This window comes from Mustelus asterias, chromosome 1, assembly GCF_964213995.1.
Source record: "Mustelus asterias chromosome 1, sMusAst1.hap1.1, whole genome shotgun sequence".
NCBI classification, from domain to species: domain Eukaryota; kingdom Metazoa; phylum Chordata; class Chondrichthyes; order Carcharhiniformes; family Triakidae; genus Mustelus; species Mustelus asterias.
This window is the reverse complement of record NC_135801.1, coordinates 95,723,644-95,744,430: the sequence shown is the minus strand read 5'-3', so window position 1 is coordinate 95,744,430 and position 20,787 is coordinate 95,723,644. Positions and strand designations below refer to the sequence as shown.

At 44.2% G+C, this 20,787-nt stretch overlaps 1 protein-coding gene across 1 annotated transcript in view; it reads left to right on the top strand.

Annotated features, from left to right (window-relative positions):
* lgi2a (leucine-rich repeat LGI family, member 2a) overlaps positions 1–12,841 on the top strand; it is a 57,537-nt gene extending 44,696 nt beyond the window's left edge. Inside the window, exons 7-8 of the mRNA XM_078225006.1 lie at positions 6,933–7,097; positions 12,024–12,841. Of these exons, the coding sequence (XP_078081132.1) occupies positions 6,933–7,097; positions 12,024–12,841 (983 nt within the window). The remainder of the gene's footprint in view (positions 1–6,932; positions 7,098–12,023) is intronic.
* The last annotated feature ends 7,946 nt before the right edge of the window (positions 12,842–20,787 follow it).

Sequence of the window (20,787 nt, the reverse complement as noted above, 5' to 3'; positions counted from 1 at the left end):
TGGGTAGATTGAAAGGATTGGCTTTTGTGAGATGGACAATGTTGAAGATCATAATACTATGGAAGTGATGTTTCAGGAAATCTCCTGAGTGCTCAGCAGGATCTATGAAGGAAAGAAGTTGTCATTGACTGCTGTGTCAATACTGACTGGGTCACGTCTCTCCCAAATGTCAAGCCAAAGTAGGACGGTCATTCGGCAGGCTTCCGACAAATGCATGGTCATGACTGTTTGTAAATAATCAAACCAGGATCCTGCTGAGCCACTCTCTGTGAGGACAATGTAAACATAAACTGAGCTTTGGGTGCATGCTGTTGAGTAACATTACTGTGTTCTGATGTCCGATGGCATCTTGGCCTCACTATCAAGATGCATTATTCATGAATGAGAGCTAGTGCTTGGAGAGATGGTGCTGCCTGGATGTAGCTCCCTGTTCAAATGGTCAAGCTCTAACCACAGACAATTGTTTTTCTTGTAGGAACTGACTTGCCAAGCTACAGTCATTCTGGCATGAGTGCATCCATCTGTGCAATAGTGTGTCAGTCATTTGAAGACTGCTATGTCCACTGACTTGACACCATGGTTGAAAGATCTACACTATGTATAGTTGCCAAAGGAAGTGCACTCGTGGAATGCTGATCACATTCCACAGAGGCCTCATGTTCCCTAAGCCACTGCGCCATGGTTGCTAGAGTGGGCCTGCAGAAATTGGTAAGGGAAGCAACAAGATAAAAACCTACTTGACCTTGTCCTCACCAATCTACCTGTCGCAGATGCATCTGCCTGTGATAGTATTGGTACGAGTGCCAACTGCATGGTCCTGAAGGACACAATCTCCTGTCCTCACACTGGGGATACCTTCCACTGTGTTGTGTGGCACTGTCACAGGGCTAAATGGGATAGATTTCAAACAGATCTAGCAACTCAAAACTGAGCCTCCAAGAAGCACTGTAGACCATCAGCAGCTGCAGTATTTAACAATAATCTGTAACACCATGGTCTGGCATATTCCTCACTCTACTACCATCAAGCAGGGATCAACTTTGGTTCAATGAAGAGTGCAGGAGAAGGAACAGCTACAGGCATACCAAAATGAGGTGCCAACCTAACGAAGCTCAAACACTTGACCACTTGTATACCAAACAATGGAAACAGCATGCAATATACAGAGTTAAATGATGCCACAGCCAACGGATCAGATCTAAGCTCTGCAGTTGTGTCACATCCAGTCATAAATGGTGGTGGACAATTAAACAACTAACCAAAGGAAGAGGCTCCACAAACATCCCCAACATCCTCAACGGTGGGGGAGCCCGGCACATCGGTGATTAGACTGAAGCATTCGCAACAATCCTCAGCTAAAAGTGCTGAGTGGATGATCCACCTCAGCCTCCTCCAGAGATCCCAAGCATCACAGATGCCAGTCTTCAGCCAATTTGATTCACTCCATATGATATCAAGGAACAGTTGAAGGCACTGGATATGGCAAAGTTTCTGGACCTGACAATATCCCAGCAATACTTCTATACTCCAGAACTAGCCAGACTTCCAGTACAACTTAAACTCTGGCATCTTTAATTTAGACAAATGCGAGGTGATGCATTTGGTAGATTGAGGGCAGGACTTACTCAGTTAATGGTAGGGCGTTGGGGAGAGTTACAGAACAAAGAGATCTAGGGGTACATGTTCATAGCTCCTTGAAAGTGGAGTCACAGGTGGACAGAGTGGTGAAGAAGGCATTCGGCATGCTTGGTTTCATTGGCCAGAACATTGAATACAGGAGTTGGAATGTCTTGTTGAAGTTGTACAAGACATTGGTAAGGCCACACTTGGAATACTGTGTGCAATTCTGGTCACCCCATTATAAAAAGGATATTATTAAACTAGAAAGAGTGCAGAAAAGATTTACTAGGATGCTACCGGGACTTGATGGATTGAGTTATAAGGAGAGGCTGGATAGACTGGAACATTTTTCTCTGGAGCGTAGGAGGCTGAGGGGTGATCTTATAGAGGTCTATAAAATAATGAGGAGCACAGATCAGCTAGATAGTCAATATCTTTTCCCAAAGGCAGGGGAGTCTAAAACTAGAGGGCATAGGTTTAAGGTGAGAGGGAGAGATACAAAAGTGTCCAGAGGGGCAATTTTTTCACACAGAGTGTGGTGAGTGTCTGGAACAAGCTGCCAGAGGTAGTAGTAAAGGCGGGTACAATTTTGTCTTTTAAAAAGCATTTAGATAGTCACATGGGTACAATAGGTATAGAGGGATATGGGCCAAATGCAGGAAATTGGGATTAGCTTTGGGGTTTTAAAAAAGAAAGGGCGGTATGGACAATTTGGGCTGAAGGGCTTGTTTCCATGCTGTAAACCTCTATGACTCTATCTGACAAATTGCTTCGGAAAGTCCTGCTCAAAAGTATAGGAAAAGTCCTATCCGGCCAATTACCACCTCGTCAGCATCCTCTCAATCTCTGAGCAGATTGGTCGAAAGTGTCATCGACAGCTGTTAAACAACTTTACTCAGCAAAACCTGCTGACTGATGCTCAGTTTGGGTTCCATCAAAGCCAATCCGCTCCTGATCTCATTACAGACAAAAAAGCTGAAATCAAGAGGGAGGTAAGAATGACTGCCTTTGACATCAAAGCAGCATGTGACTGAGTGCAGCACCAAGAAGGCCGAGCAAAATTGAAGCCCAGTGGGAATCAGGTGAAATCTCTCCAATGATTGGAGGCCTACCTATCCCAAAGGAAGATGGTTGTGGTTGACGGAGGCCAATCATCTCAGTTCAGTTCCAGGACATTTCTATGTGAGTTTCTCAGGTTACTATCTAACCCATTTTCAGCTGCTTCAGCAATGACCTTCTCTCCATCAGAAGATATTCTTTTCTTTGGTATTCCAGGTCTGGCCTACATGTGACCAAATAAGACAGAATAAAGGAAGATGATTTAATCATGTGACAATCATCATACTCAGTCTTCTTATAGTTCAGTCATTGATGAAACGATGTGTGTCAGATATTTGTAATTCTGTCACTAGCTATTCGTGAGTTTCTTGTCTCTCCATTTCCAACTGAGAGAACCAAGATTCATCATTCACCTCCAGGGCTTCCTCCTGTATGCTGGACTATATGCAAACAACGAGTGTTGTTGGACATCCAAGAGGACGATTCCTCAGACAGCCTCAATCTTTCTGAGGATACATTGTCATAAATATAGTAATGTGTACCCACAGACACTTGCACTTCAGTGGGTCCACCTAGATAGTGACTTGAGTTTTCACCGAGTGACTCTTATTCCATAAGCAAACAAGAGCAGACACTGATGGCTGTGGCGGTTCTGCACAGGGCTGCATTTCTCACCAGGTTTAACTTGACTCAGGAGACTGGTTCTTGTACACTGCTGAGAAGGAGGATTCTGGAGGTGCGCCAGCAACTTAACTAGGTATTGACAGACATTTCTCATACTCTCTCCACAACAGCAGAGAGGATGGAATAATTTCACTTGATATCTAGTGGATTAGTGGCACAGGGAATTGTGGGAATGCTCCCATGGCAAAACTGACTTACTCCATGCAACTTTAAGTACAGCTCTCAAATGAGTCCTTCTTCAACTACCCTCCATGGGGTAGCATGGTGGCATAGTGGTTAGCACTGCTGCCTCACAGCTCCAGGCAGCTGGGTTCAATTCTCGGCTTGGGTCACTGTCTGTGTGGAATTTTCACATTCACCCCGTGTCTGCGTGGGCTTCCTCCCACACTCCAAAGATGTGTGGGTTAGGTTGATTGGCCATGTTAAATTGCCTCTTAGTGTCCTGGGATGTGTAGGTTAGAGGAATTAGTGGGGTAAATGTGTGGGGTTGTGGGGATAGAGGCAGGGGTGTGATTGCTGTTGGTGCAGACTCGATGGGCGGAACGGCCTTCTTCTGCACTGTAGGGATTCTATGATTTCTATGATTCTCTCTGTTCTGCAATGTTGCAGATGCAACAGACCACTGTTATTCTGGGAATCCTTGCCTCCGAGTACTCAAGGATACTTCTTGGCCTATGTAGCCACCCTGAAGAGCATCTTCAACAATTCAATAACTTGACCTACTGATCATGTGGCTCTTATTGTTACACTCTTGCGCTTCATTGGTGGGGTTCCTCACAGATATCTTGAGTCGAGAGTTGCTTTCTAATGGTGCATTAAGTAGTATCCAATTATTGATGGAATCCAGCCAGCACAGCGAATGTGAGTGCCTGGTCTTTCTGGCTAATGAACCAGTGGAGCCTAGCAAGGACTGAGGTGAAGAACACGTGTCTTTGTGTGGCCAATGCAATTCTGAATGAGCCACGATTTGTGGAATGGGGAAACAAGCAAGCAAGCAAGCCATGAGGTAATATTGACTTGGCTTAGAATCTAAGCAGCAATGGTGAAAGGTGGGAGATGAGTGAACTATACTGCAATGGAAAGGAGTAGTTGATCTGTGAATATAGGAAACATATAAGGAACCTGAACCTATGCTTCCAAGCTGATATGACCAAAGAGAATAATAATGAAGTGAAAGAGACTAAGGACAGACCTCGGACTGTTATATTCCTTACTTTATTTTTATTCTGAATATTAACCTTATTTAACATATCTTATCTTAACTATTAGAATTATGTGAAAATACAATTCTTGCATTCTTTGAAAATTGTAAGATAAAAGATGTGTGCACTATAAAACATTGCATAATATAATGTACACTGCTAGACAATGTATTCTAATTTTCCAATGATCCAATCAGTTCTCCAATAAATGGTGAAATTAAATAAATTACACTAATGATATAAAGTGCTGAGATTGTACATCAAATTTCTTTGGGTGCCCGTAAAAATAATCATCACTCTACAAATATTTCTGTTGTGCTTTGTGGTTGTTAACATTGATTTGTGTACTCTAATCATTCTCTTCCATGTAGTTCTCAACAATCAATGCCTTGAAGTTATGTTACCAAAAACAAATTAAAAAAAACATATTGTTAAGAAGAAAAGTTTGACCTTAATTCTAAAGGCATAATTTTAATTCTGCATGAGATAAAAGACCGCATCTTATTATTGCCTGGTTTTCCTTTTATCTGACTGAACAAAGCTTGTAATGTCAGAAACTGTTAGCGTCCTGATCAAATCTTTAAGATAAAAGCAATTGAATTTTACAGTTCTACCTCTGAATTAAACTATAAAGTCCTCTCGTTTTATTCATTCTTTTCCATAGAATCCCTACAGGGCAGAAGGAGACCATTTGGCCCATCAGGTTGGCACCGATCCTTTGAAAGAGCACTCTACCTAGGCCCACTCCATCCCTCTAACCCCACACAATGATCATGGTCAATCCACTTAACTGGTACACCTTTGGACTGTGAGAGGAAACCAAAACAGCCAGAGGAAACCCACACAGAACATACAGACGCTGCACAATCAGTCACCCAAGCCCAGAATTGGACCTGGGTTCCTGGTGCTGTGAGGCAGCAGTGCTAACCACTGTGCCACCATGCCGCCCTTAAAATCTACTTACATTATGAATAGTTAACCAAAGGTTGTAAGATTAATTTAATTTTTTCTTATTATTATTTGATTCTCATATTTGAGTGCGTTACAAACTTTGTTACTCACAATGCTGAAGGGGAAAATACAAGTGGAAATCTTGTTCTTTATATAACAAAGAATGATGGTAATAACATTGCTGGGCCATAACTGAGGAGGTGACAGGCAAAAAGGTGGCAACCTGAAATCAGAAAACCAACATGTGATAACTACAGTTTCTAAAACATGTTGATCTTCCATTAAGCAAAACTTTCTATTTGGAAGAGGGAACTGAATGTATTATCTCCAAATTTGCAGATGATACAAAGTTGGGTGGGAGGGTGAGCTGTGAGGAGGATGCAGAAATGCTTCAGTGTGATTTGGACAGGCTGAGTGTGTGGGCATATGCATGGCAGGTGCAGTATAATGTGGATAAATATGAAGTTATCCACTTTGGTAGCAATAATAGGAAGACAGATTATTACTTGAATGGGTGTAAATCGAGAGAGGTGGATACTCAGGGAGACCTTGGTGTCCTCGTGCATCAGTCGCTGAAAGTACGTGCGCATGTACAGCAGGCAGTAAAGAAGGCAAATGGTATGTTGGCCTTCATAGCGAGAGGATTTGAGTATAGGGATAAGGATGTTTTACTGCATTTGTATAGGGTGTTGGTGAGGCCAGACCTGGAGTATTGTGTGCAATTTTGGTGTCCTTATCTGAGGAAGGACAACTTGCTAGAGAGGGAGTACAGCAAAGGTTTATCAGGCCAATTCCTGGGATAGCAGGTCTCTCATATGAAGAGAGACTTAGTCGGTTAGGGTTATATTCACTGGAGTTTAGAAGAGTAAGAGGGGATTGCATAGAAACGTATAAAATTCTAACAGGGCTAGACAGGGTAGTTTCAGGAAGAATGTTTCCAATAGTGGGGAAGTCCAGAACTAGGGGTCATAGTTTGAGGATAAGGGGTAAACCTTTTAGAACTGAGATGAGGAGAAATTTCTTCACCCAAAAGATGATGAATGTGTGGAATTCACTACTACAGAATGTAGTTGAGACTAAAACGTTGTCTGATATCAAGAAGAAATTAGATGTAGCTCTAGGGGCTAAAGGGATCAAGGAATATGTGGGGAAGGGGGATAGGATATTGAATTCGGTGATCAGCCATGATCAAAATTAATGGCAGAGCAGGCTCGAAGGGCCAAATAGCCTACTCCTGCTTTTAGTTTCTATGTTTTTCTTTTATGACCTTGCCACAGGAATCGTAAGAAGAGTGAAGTTAACTTTGAAATGGTGAATAATATGCTCACTATAGGTCATTCAGAAGATATAAGTTAAGTTAATTAGGGCGATATGTATACATTACTGATCAGTTAAACAATACTGTTTTATTTACAGAATTTGTGCTGCACCAGATTTTACCATATGAGTCTGTATCTGTGAACACATTCTCTTATAAGAATGATGTATATGTAGCAATTGCCCAACCTAATCTGGGAAACTGCAGAGTGCTGGAATGGAACTATATTGAGAAGAATTTTCGAAATTACGACAATATAACTGGTATGTATGAATCTAACTAATGGTTACTAAATACATTTGTGTACTATTCTCATCATTTAAAAAAGATAAATCCCTGTTATTTTGGTCACATCCTTACATGCACCGCATGATGTTATCTGGCATTCAACCATACAAACAGGAAATAATGAAGGAAGGAAGGCACATTTATATATTGCCTTGTGACACATCTCTTGGAACTATACCAAAACACTTCATGTGCAATGAATACTTTTTAGTTTTAATAGGTTGATCCCTTCTGTGTGCTCAGTTATTGACCTTAGCTGAGACATCAATGAACACCACACAACTGGTGCTAGTTGCCCCGGAAGGGAAAAAAGACAGCCAGTGTCTCAAGTCCTGATCTCTATCTATCCTTGGAAAATCTATTTACATGAAAGTCAGGTGGGGACGGGATTGCATCTGGTTGACTGCAGTGGGGAAACAGATTCCAAAGTAATATAGAAGCAAAAGGTGTTGGAAATGTGAGGGAATGTGAAACTATGCTGGAAATACTGCTGAAAGGTTACAGGCCTGATTGACTTGAATTCTTTCTCTGCAGACATTGCCTGGCCTGTTGAGTATTTATTCCAAAAGTGGTAATTAGATCCTGCTGCTAAATTCCACAAGATCTGAGGAAAACTCATTTTCCCGGGTTTCCTGACTGCTAAACTGGCCGCCCTTCCCAACTCAGAGTTAATATCAGAGCCATCATGCCATCTAAATAGAAGTTTAAATGAATCACATCAAACAAACAAGAAATCAATGATTCCATTAGTTATTAAAGAAGGGCTTTCCAAATCTCTAAATGTGCAAGAAAATATACAAGTGGAAAATCAATGATTTCTCTGACATGGTGAGGGAGATTTCAGTGTTTCTAATGGAGGAACTTTGCTAAGTGAATTAAAGTAGTATCAACGGGGAAGAATGCTGAAGGATTGTGATTAGTAGAACGACTTACTTTATTACCATTAGTGATGGGAAGATATTTCAGGTTGGAAGTTTTAACCTCTGATGTAAAGAGCTGGTAACACAAGTGCAATGACTCCTGAACATTGTGACGACTTCCACTGAACAATCCAACTAATTTTAGCCTTTCTGCTTTCACTCTTTGAAGTATATGTTAGTGGCAAATAATTATAGAGTAATGTAGACTCGTTGATTTCAACAAACATTCTCTTTCCACTGCTTTATTTACATTTTGCACCCATTCTTAGTGCATTTCTCATCTTTTGGAGATTATTGCATTACACACTGTTCTGTACCTCTGAGAGTGAAGATGTGACGGAGTCTCATGCTTTGGTCAGTGGCATTTTGTAATTAGTTGCTAAGTGACGCATGCAGTATATTCATGAGGATGATTAATATGGTTCCTGATATTTTATGCAAAGGTCAGAGGCTTGATGTTTGTAGTGCATCAAAATGTGAATCTGAACATGTCTTTGAGTATAGAAAATGTGCACAAAGTTTATTATAGCCTACAATTTTATGTTAATGAAGACTCCTTCCCATGATGTAAACACGATCCAATTAGAACACACATTTCAACCTAGGAAACAAGTAAAACTTGCCCAATAGCTTCAACAATTTGATAAAACCTAAAAATAATGCATGACCAGAGTGAACATGTGAAAAAAAATGTTACACAGACTTTATAACTTCAACAATAGAGAGTTCCAGGGGTTCAATTAATTAGTTCCTTGTAAGTGTGAATAGAGGTCAATAAAACCATTTAAAAAATGCAACACTCTTTTAGGATTTATAATTGGGATTTCCTGGTGTCCGCTCAGGTTACCCTTACTTCCTGGAAGGGCAGCAAGAAGATCAGAAGTGATGGTAATGGCCTTTGGTTTCCCAATCGTGGAAGAAGAGCTCTCTCCTTCCAATCTAGTACCTTCTTCCTTCCTTTGTAAGCCTCAGTCTGCACTGACTTACCCATCTTCGTGGCCCTTCTGCCCCTTTTAGTGCCAAACATCTCTTCTGGTGAAACAGTAATGCTCAGACAGTAGCACTGTTGGAACTTTGCAGTCAGACACTAGCAGGATCCATCTTGGTGACATGAATCTTTCCTGGAGATTGCTGTGCATTAGTAATGACAGTAAGAAGTTTAACAACACCAGGTTAAAGTCCAACAGGTTTATTTGGTAGCAAAAGCCACACAAGCTTTCGGAGCTCCAAGCCCCTTCTTCAGGTGAGTGGGAATTCTGTTCACAAACAGGGCATATAAAGACATAAAGGCATATAAAGCCCATGATGATGGCATTGCTGCAACGGCCTCAGTGCTCAGCGCCAACAACTGCCAGTTTCCAGATGCAATTTTACATCTCATCCGCTTCATCCTGGACCACAATATCTTCACCTTCAACAACCAGTTCTTCATCCAGACACACGGAACAGCCATGGGGACCAAATTCACACCTCAATATGCCAACATCTTCATGCACAGGTTCGAACAAGACTTCTTCACCGCACAGGACCTTCAACTGATGCTGTACACTAGATACATCGATGACATTTTCTTCCTTTGGACTCATGGTGAACAATCACTGAAACAACTCTATGATGACATCAACAAGTTCCATCCCACCATCAGACTCACCATGGACTACTCTCCGGAATCGGTTGCATTCTTGGACACACGCATCTCCATTAAGGACGGTCACCTTAGCACCTCACTGTACCGCAAGCCCACGGATAACCTCACGATGCTCCACTTCTCCAGCTTCCACCCTAAACACGTTAAAGAAGACATCCCCTGCGGACAAGCCCTCCGTATACACAGGATCTGCTCAGATGAGGAGGATCGCAACAGACACCTCCAGACGCTGAAATATGCCCTCATAAGAACAGGATATAGCGCTCGACTCATTGATCAACAGTTCCAACGCGCCACAGTGAAAAACCGCACCGACCTCCTCAGAAGACAAACACGGGACACAGTGGACAGAGTACCCTTCGTCGTCCACTACTTCCCCGGAGCGGAGAAGCTACGGCATCTCCTCCAGAGCCTTCAACATGTCATTGATGAAGACAAACATCTCGCCAAGGCCATCCCCACACTACCACTTCTTGCCTTCAAACAACCGCACAACCTCAAACAGACCATTGTCCGCAGCAAACTACCCAGCCTTCAGGAGAACAGTGACCACGACACCACACAACTCTGCCACAGCAACCTCTGCAAGACGTGCCGGATCATCAACACAGATGCCATCATCTCACGTGAGAACACCATCCACCAGATACATGGTACATACTCTTGCAACTCTGCCAACGTTATCTACCTGATACGCTGCAGGAAAGGATGTCCCGAGGCATGGTACATTGGGGAAACTATACAGACGCTGCGACAATGGATGAATGAACACCGCTCGACAATCACCAGGCAAGACTGTTCTCTTCCTGTTGGGGAGCACTTCAGCGGTCACGGGCATTCGGCCTCTGATATTCGGGTAAGCGTCTCCAAGGCGGCCTTCACGACACACGACGGCGCAGAGTCGCTGAGCAGAAACTGATAGCCAAGTTCCGCACACACGAGGACAGCCTCAACCGGGATATTGGGTTCATGTCACACTATTTGTAACCCCCACAGCTTGCCTGGACCTGCAGAGTTTCACTGGCTGTCTTGTCTGGAGACAATACACATCTTTTTAGCCTGTCTTGATGCTCTCTCCACTCACGTTGTCTGTATCTTAAAGACTTGATTAGCTGTAAGTATTCGCATTCCAACCATTATTCATGTAAATTGAGTCTGTGTCGTTATATGCCCTGTTTGTGAACAGAATTCCCACTCACCTGAAGAAGGGGCCTGGAGCTCCGAAAGCTTGTGTGGCTTTTGCTACCAAATAAACCTGTTGGACTTTAACCTGATGTTAAACTTCTTACTGTGTTTACCCAGTCCAACGCCGGCATCTCCACATCATTAGTAATGACCCAGGGAAATGGGTTAGGGCTACAGTTAGGATAGCTTTAAATGACGTGGGGCAAAGCTTGTGCTTCCAAAACTTGACCTGCAGAGGGAAGCCCACTATGTGTGTCTTTATTTCTATCTGTGTCTCCCTATGCCTGATAGCTGTTAGTAATCAGATTGTCAATAAAACAGGAGATGATCAGGTAATATAATTAGAGGTTATTTGCTTCAAAATTCAGCTAATTTTGAAAAAATTGAAGTTAAATATGACGAGAAATCATTGTTACTCTCTGCTGTAACCATGTTCCCACCCCTTCCTATCCCTGTCACCTCCTCCTCCTCCAGCTCAGCAACCCTCAAATTTCCCCCTTTATATGACTTGGTGTCAAATTTGTTCCTGGAAGGGACTTGGGATGTTTTACTACATTGAAAGCATCCATAAATGCAATTAATTATTGTAATGAGCAGTTTTCTTTGCCTTTCTTTCTCTCTCTATGATCTTACAACCTCTTTATTTAAAAAATATTCCTCCAATTTGGATTTCTTGAGCATTACCAATTTTCATTCTCCCCCATTGGTGGTTGTGCCTTCAACTAGTCTCTAATTACTAATCTCTGTAACTCCCTCCCTAAACCTCCTTGTCTCTCTACCTCTCCTTTAAATTGACATGTAAATTCTACCCCTTTGAACTTTTGTTTACATGTCCTATGATTCGGGGTGGAATTTTCTGGCCGCGCTCACCCCAAAATTGGAAAATTCTGCCTAAGGTCAACAGACCTTCGCATGGTCTGTCCCAACACCCCCCTCCATAAATGCAATTAATTATTGTAATGAGCAGTTTTCTTTGCCTTTCTTTCTCTCTCTATGGTCTTACAACCTCTTTATTTAAAAATGTCCTTTTCATTAGAAGTGTTTATCTATACATTACTTGCACAGTCATGCACGTGTTTAGATTTGTGAGTGTAAGGCTTTACCACATGAATATAATGTGAAATAACAGCATTGTGATACTTTTACAGGTCAGTCGATAATTGGATGTAAAGCAGTAACAATTGGAGAGCAAATCTTTGTTATAGTTGCACAGCTCTTTGGTGATTCTTCCATTTACAAATACGATGACAGCTGGACCAAATTTGTGAAATTTCAGGAGATCAAAGTTTCAAAAATATCAAAGCCAAATGATATTGAGGCATTCCAGATTGATAACGAGTGGTTCTTTATTATAGTGGACAGTTCCAAAGCTGGGTTATCAACAATATATAAATGGAGTGGCAAAGGATTCTATTCCTATCAGACTCTGCATGAATGGTTCAGAGATACAGACGCAGAGTATGTCAATATTGATGGGAAATCATGTTTAATATTAACAAGTCGGTCACAAGATCCAGCCATCTTTGAATGGAATCAGAAAACAAAGCAGTTTGTTCAACAAAGTATAATGAAACACATGGAGGATGTGATCGCTGTGAAAAGTTTTAGAATTAAAAATGACCTGTTCATCTGCCTGACAAGATTTATTGGAGATTCTAAAATAATGAAGTGGAATACCACACAGTTTATTGAAGTGCAAGACCTTCCTTCACGAGGATCAATGATACTGCAGCCATTTTCATTCAAGGATCGCCACTATTTGGTTGTAGGAAGTGACTACACTTTCTCTCAAATTTATATTTGGGATAATCAAAAGAAAGCTTTTGCAAAATTTGAGGAAATGTATGTGCAGACCCCTCGGTCGTTTACTCCTGTGTCCACAGATCGAATGGACTTTTTATTTGCTGCAAGTTTTAAAGGCAACACTCAAATTTTTGAGCATGCAATTGTTGATTTGAGTCTGTAACTTGATGAAAAGGTACTGAGTCAAAAGAAAAGGTGAGTTAGATTGCTATTGAATCTTCAGAACTGTAAGCAGAGGAATCTGGAGTAAATATAAAGTATTAAATTGCAGATGTACAATTAGAAGAAAAGCAGAACTATAAAAATGGAATAATCAGGTAGTCTTTTTCTTTCTGTGTCTGATGACTTTCTTTCTAGGAGAAGCTGAAGCACAAGATAGGTCATTACTTCCCCTGATATTTGGCAAGAATGCAGTTCCATTGACTGACTTCCTTTCAATTGCCAAACTCAGAACCCAAAAGATATTGGCTATAACAAAATGATTTTAAAATGTGCAATTCTTTTACTGTCAGTACATTACCTGCAGTACCAACAGTATTTATGAAATGAGCTGTTCATTATTAACACGTGTTCTATGTTTAGGATTCTAACATGTAATGTTAGTAAAGCAATAAATATGTCAAAGTTGTATGTAATCTTATAGTGCACAGCAAAATAAAATACTCTTCCTGAATTAACATTATGCTAGTTGTGATTATATATTCATAGCACAATTAAGCACCATTCGCACAACTTACTCAGATAGGCAGGTTTTGCTGGTTGCATTGGCTATATTTTTTAATTTGGGTAATTTCCACTGTTGAAATACTCATAACATGTGTGCGATACATTTTACCTTCTAATTTAGCTCAGCAAAAGAAGTTGGACAAGGGTGAAATTTACTGAGGAGCAGAATGACAGTTGTGATTCCAAAGGTGTCCATTTGCTGGCTTTCAGCGTCAGAATAAGTGTGTTTATTTGTGCTGCAACACTAGGGGGTGCACTTGCTACAAACGTGCAGATGCAGTGCCAGGACCAGATTTTCACAGATCAGGGAAGACTCCTCAGACTTCTAAAAATGGCGAGGGGGACGTGAATGTGGAGGTTCTGCTTCCATTTCCCACAGATCCAAACTTTGACGGAAGGGGATGGTGTGTGATTCACACTGGCAGGAAACTCAAACTAACCGTATTTTGGCTGTTCTGAGGGTCTTAACTGCGGTGTGAGAGTTATGATTAATGCTATTGAAGGGCAGATAAGGGTTGTTTAAGTGTCATGATCTGTAGTTATTTTTTAAACCCCCTACTTGTTAAACATGAAAAAAATGCTCTGCTGGATGCTTTTAAAGTAATGTTCTGCAGGACTGCTTTGATTGACATGTCATCTGGTGTAGTTTGAAAATTGAAGTTATTAACTCGTCATATAGTTTTAATAGAAGTCTTTGTGGACATTTCCCAAGGCTATTATGCTTGGCTGAATTTCAAAAGCTACAATTATCTCAGCAGGATATTCTGTGCTCGGATTTTGATTGACAGTCTAAAGGACTAGCTGTCTTTGATGTGGAGTCAGAATAGAAGTTTGTTTTTATAAGAGATTAACCACTTGAAGAGATTTAACAGCTTTAACTTGGTTTTATGAATGGAAGATTTTTCACTTTTAAATGTGTATGAGTGAAAACTGGATTTGATTGTTAGAAGTTTTTTCATTTCTACATGGTTCCTGAGGTCTTTCCATTGTTGTTACTGTGTGAGTGGGTTGGAAGTGACATGGAGGTAGTGAAGAGGTCTGACGGGTAGTAGGAGAATGAGTTGGCAGAGTTGTATGAGAGGGCATGGAAGTTGAGTTCTCATGGAGGTATGAGGGGGCATGGGGAGGTGGGTAGATGGATGATAGGGGGTGTGAGGGGTGAGAGCTAAAGGGCCTAACAACTTCTAAAACAACTGGGACAAAGTATCAGAAAATTGAGGCGGGCCTTCTAACCAGATTGCCTCAGTACTTGCCTGCTTCCATGGCCACATACGATCTACCTCTGGGGTTGACTGGCCCGAGTAAATCCTGCCTCCAGCTCCTTGGAGTAAAACTTTGGTCTAATGGAGCTCTTTAAACCATACAAACATACAAATTTGGAGCAGGAATGGGCCATTCGGCCCCTTGAGCCTGTTCCGCAATTTGATAAATCACGGCTGATTCGATTATAGCCTCAATTCCACTTTCCTGTCTACCCACTATACCATTGGACTCCCTTATCAGTCAATAATTTATCTAACTCATTCTTAAGGCTGGAAAGAACACATACAATAGTCCCAATGACTTCATTGCATGCTGTGACCATTCTGTGATCCTATGTTTACCACAGCCTTTGATTACGCACCACAAATGCTTGATTCATTTAATCTGCTGATTTTCATCCTAACACAGCCCTTCCTGCTTTTTTTTTAGTTTTCCTCTGTCCCTGCTTTCATTTGCTAAAACTTACTACACTTCTAACTTCACTCAATCTGTTGAAGAATCATTGAGCTGAAAGATGAACTCTGTTTTCCTCTCTACAGCGGCTGCATGAGCTGCTGAGTGTCTCCAGCAAGTTCTACTTTTACTATAGCTGTCTGAGAGGACAGCTGTCCAATATGATTCTTCCTCAGAAGAGATTCTCTGGGTTCTGAAGAAGAGTCATTAGACTCTGTTTCTTCCTCCACAGATGCTGCCAAACCTGATGAGTTTTTCCAGCAGTTTCTGGTTATATTTCAGATGTCCACCATCTGCAGTATTTTGCTTTGATGCAAGAATGAAGAAGTCTTGCTAAAGCTACATAGCGTTTTAGTAAGACCAGTGCTGGAAAACTATGTACAGTTTTAGTCTCCACATCTAAGAAAAGAGATATCTGCCTTGGAGGTGATACAGCGAAGGTTCGCTGGATTGGTACCCGAGATGAGACAGAATCATAGAAACCCTACAGTGTAGAAGAAGGCCATTCGGCCAATGAAGCCTGCACCGACTCTCCAACGGAGCATCCTACCTGGTCCCTATCCCTGTAACCCCACGTATTTACCCCTCTAATGCCCCCTAACCTACACATCTTGGGACACCTAGGGGCAATTTTAGTATGGTTAATCAACCTAACCTGCACATCTTTGGACTGTGGGAAGTAACTGGAGCCCCTGGAGGAAAACCACTCAGACATGGGGAGAATGTGCGAACTCCACAGACATTTACTCAAGGCAGGTCTAAAGAAAAAGCATATAACTGCGCCGAGATGGGTGGTAAGCCAGAAGTTTGAACAGAATAAAGGGGAACTGGTGGGTGTACTACATGTAGATTTCCAGAAGGCATTCAATGAGGTGCCAGATGTACAGGATAACATATTGGCACATATAAAAGATTGGCTGGCTAACAGGAAACAGAGGGTAGTACCAGGAGGCATTGCCAGGGGGTAGGTGTTGCATGGAGCACATTATTCTATTTTAATTTTTTTGTATCAGGGTGACCTTTAAAAATGGTACCTTGATCAGTTGCTGGTCACAAGTGTGACATCATGGGACCCACACTTGCATTTTTTGTTCAATCAATCTTGTACAGGTCCTTGGTGCAATATGAACTTCATATGATCTATCCCTATCTTTTGCATTCTGTTGACACTCCGACTCATCACTAACCTGCCTTGATTAACTTTGATTTTGTAATTTTCCATGCAACTGAACACTCACCCCCACTATTTAGTTTAAAGCCATCTCTACTTCCCTAGTTATGCAGTCCACAAGAACACTGGTCCCAGCACAGTTCAGATGTAAGCCTTCCCAGCAGTACAGTTTCCACTTTCCCTAGTACTGATGCCAATGCCCCATGAACTGAAACCCCATTCTCCCACACCAGTCTTGGAGCCATGTATTCATCTCTCGAATGTTATGCACCTTTGCTAATTTGCATGTGGCTCAGGTAATAATCCAGAGATTTTAACCTTGGAGGCTCTGTTCTTTTATTTAATGATGTGGAGATGCCGGCGTTGGACTGGGGTAAACACAGTAAGAAGTTTAACAACACCAGGTTAAAGTCCAACAGGTTTATTTGGTAGCAAAAGCCACACAAGCTTTCGAGGCTCTAAGCCCCTTCTTCAGGTGAGTGGGAATTCTGTTCACAAACAGAACTTATAAAGACACAGACTCAATTTACATGAATAATGGTTGGAATGCGAATACTTACAACTAATCCAGTCTTTAAGAAACAAAACAATGGGAGTGGAGAGAGCATCAAGACAGGCTAAAAAGATGTGTATTGTCTCCAGACAAGACAGCCAGTGAAACTCTGCAGGTCCACGCAACTGTGGGAGTTACAAATAGTGTGACATAAACCGTCACTGTGTGTGCGGAACTTGGCTATCAGTTTCTGCTCAGCGACTCTGCGCTGTCGTGTGTCGCGAAGGCCGCCTTGGAGAACGCTTACCCGAATATCAGAGGCCGAATGCCCGTGACCGCTGAAGTGCTCCCCAACAGGAAGAGAACAGTCTTGCCTGGTGATTGTAAGTATTCGCATTCCAACCATTATTCATGTAAATTGAGTCTGTGTGTTTATAAGTTCTGTTTGTGAACAGAATTCCCACTCACCTGAAGAAGGGGCTTAGAGCCTCGAAAGCATGTGTGGCTTTTGCTACCAAATAAACCTGTTGGACTTTAACCTGGTGTTGTTAAACTTCTTACTACTTTTATTTAATACCTAACTCCTCAAAATACTAACACAGAACCTCCTTCCTTGTTCTACCAACGTGGACCACAGTCACAGGGTCCACCCCTCTCACTGCATAGTCGCGATTCTCCCATCCGTGCCCGCCACTTTTCTGGCGGGTCCGGTGGGAGACGCGTGTCGGCCATTTTGCGGGTTCCCTGACAGTTTTTCCGACCCGCACGCATCGTCCAGTTGGAGAAAAATGGCACCACCGGGAACCCGCTGAAAATCGGCGGGCCGCTGTTTAACATAAGTTTAACATACCTTTACATTCCATTATCAAAATTCACACAGCAATCTCCGCCCACGTCTGCATCTCCAACCTCTTTGGCGTGATGTAATTTTGGGGCGAATCAGAACAGGTATTTAAGAGTCGCAACCTGGCATGGCAGCCTTGAACTGGCGTGAGGAGGTAAGTGCTGCTCGCGGAGCATGGGGAATGTTGGAGGCAAGCCCTGGAGATGCCTGGTGGTCTTCCTCCTGCTGTCTTCACGTTTTGGCCCACTGACGAGTGACGTCTGTGGGTGGGGGAGGGGGGCGGGGGAAAGAGAATAAGAGACACATTAGTCACAGCAGGATGTGCAATTAACAATTTATTGTGCTCTTAACATAAATGATTACCAAACCCTGACTAACGCTGACCTTCACCCATGCCCTCTAGTGAACTACAACTTTCTAACTTTGTGCTGTCTACTGCTTCTTCGAGGTGCTATCCCAGGTTGCACATCGGAGGTGGAGGTGTCCAGCTGTGATGCACGCCCCGTTGCCTGTGATGCCCTTGGCGGACGTCCCCTGGGTGGCCGAGACCTGGAGGGCCCCGGCTGACTTGAGGATGGCACTGTTTCGGTGCCACCCTGTTCATCACGCTGGCCTGAGATGCCCTGGTGTGAGGAAGGGGGGAATCAGTAGGTCTTTGGACGTCCGGGATCTCCTGGGTGGAAGACCCCAGCATGAGCTCAAGCCCTTCCTCCTCCCTTGGGGTGCCCAGAGGCCCCAGGGGCACTCCATGGGACACCAGGGTAACTGGACTAAGCTCCAGAAGCACCGGTGTCACCTGGCTCTGCCAGTCCTGGAGGCCTAGATGCGTCTGCCCCATGATGAGTGATCCCTCAGCCCTGGCCCTCTGAGACTCAGCCAAGCTCCAGAGTCCCTCCGCTACAGCATTCTGTGAGCGAGCCAGGCTCCGGAGCCCCTCAGCAGTAACCCTCTGAGCCTGGGCTAAGTTGTCGAGGATCACAGCCACGGCCTGCTGTGTCTCCAGAATGCCAGCGAGAGTCCCAGCCATGGCCAGCAGTGTCTCCCACACGTCCCCGACACCCATGGCCATCGAATGCTGTGCCTCCTGGATGCCGGAAACACACTTGCACGTGGCCCCTGAGCCAGACTTTCCACTGCAGTTGCAGTGTTGGCCTGGGTCTCACGCTGTGTTGGCACCACCTCCAGCAACAGCACTCTGTCTGACTCCCCTAAACAGCCTTGCAGTCACAGCATGGTTGCTGTCAGCCCTTCCACAACTCCCCAGGTTTCCTGATGCATCTCCATCAGCCATGGGAGGAACAAACCCAGAGGTCCAGCAACTGGCTTGGGGACAGCTGAATCCTGGCCTCTGGCAGACCTCCGTGTGCCCGAGCCCTCAGATGTGCCCGCCTCCACCTAATGTGCATCAGTGTCTGTGATGTGCTCACCTGATCGTGACCCAGAAGCCTCAACACTAAAGGTACCCACCATGGTGCTCATCTCTGTGTTGGTGGGTTGTGTGGTACATACCGGTGACACTTTAGTGGTGCTGCCCTTGGAGGATTCCTCAGTGCCTCCCTCCGAGGTATCATTCAGGCGGTCATGTGCACTTTGCTCCAGAGCAGCGGGGGCAGCGGCAACATCCAAAGGGCCGGGTTCCTCTGGGTCCAGAGCTGGAAAAAAAAAACACATTAGTGGGAGGGAGGCAAAATATTCCATGCAGCATCGCACTTACTGAGAGGAGGACCAAGGTTGAGGGTGCGCTTCTGCTCACTTGCATGCTGTATGTCGACGTGGCTGTCAGTGACCAATCGGGATGTCCCATCAATCCCTGCCAGCTCCATGACACGCTCCTCCATGGTGATCAGCTGCCGCAGGTCAGGCACACCACCACCAGTCTGTGTTGTCTCCCATGCCTTGTGGATTTTCTTTTCCTGTGGTGTCTATCCACCTTATCTTTTCCACAAGATGGATAGTAAACATTAACATATTGCAGTGCATGGTGCGCAATGCGTGCCTGTGTCTCGGGCATTGTGCTGACAGTTTCGGGGAAAACGGTCACCACTGAAGGGTGCTCGTTGAGGGGTGAGGGGAAGGGGTTAGATTCTGTTCCTGGGGAAAGGGTCACTTGTCGCATGGCCTTCAGGTGTCTAAGCAGGGTTTGAGGTCCGTGCCAAGCAAGAGCGTGAAATCAGCAAGTGGGATGCTCACTCACCCTTGCTGCTCACAGAAGGTCGTACATTTTTTGCGACACTGCCTCCAGGGCACGGAGGTTCCTGACATTCACCACTTCTGCCACCTCCTCCCTCAATGCCGTGGCAGATGCACCCCTTGGGTTGGGGCCCTGGCCGGAGAACAGACGATCACGCCTCTCCTCCACAGCATCAAGTAGGTGCTCCTGGTCTGCCACTGGAAATCTGGGAGCTGGTTTTTGAGCAGCCATCTTTGTGGCGTGACTGGCTGAGTGTCCATTCCTGCAGCTTATATACAGCTCTGGCTTATTAGGGGAGTGCAGGTGCAGTGAGTGTGGCCGTCAAGGGCCCGTTGGCAACAAATACTTGTGAGAGATTTTGAAGGCTGCATTCAGTTGAGTGTCATTCATCCCTCAGGGTGCTGATTGGCTGCCAATCAATAGGCTGCTGTGTCCAGAGGCGGGGGGGGGGGGGGGGGGGGGGAGATGGCAGGGGGGGATGGCAGGGGAGGGTGTGCAATACTCAAGGCTCCCATTCAAGAGAGGGAATGATCACAAGGTGAGGTTGTGTATGTCAACACAATGCTAGTTCTCTGCAGGGCAGCAGTGAGGACAGTATGTTCAAGGGATGGAGGGATTGGGTACCCACATTATCCGGATCCATGGGGGCATGAGGTGAGCGGGCAGCCATGTCTGTGTGTGGGGGTAGATGGGGGGGGTGGTGGGGGGCAGCGATGAGGCCAGTGATGTCTCTGTGGGGGGGTGGTGGGAGCCAGCGATGAGGCCAGCGATGTGTGGGGGAGGGGGGTTGTGGGAGCCAGCAATGAGGCCAGCGATGTGTGTGGGGTTTTGATGGCAGTGATTTGGATGCTGGGAGGTCTTTTCCGCGATCTCCCAGCGATGTGCGCATGCGCGGGTTCCTGCTCTATCCTGATTTCACGCTCTTTAGCCCCGCCCCACTGAGCGTTTAATGAGATTCACGACTGGGC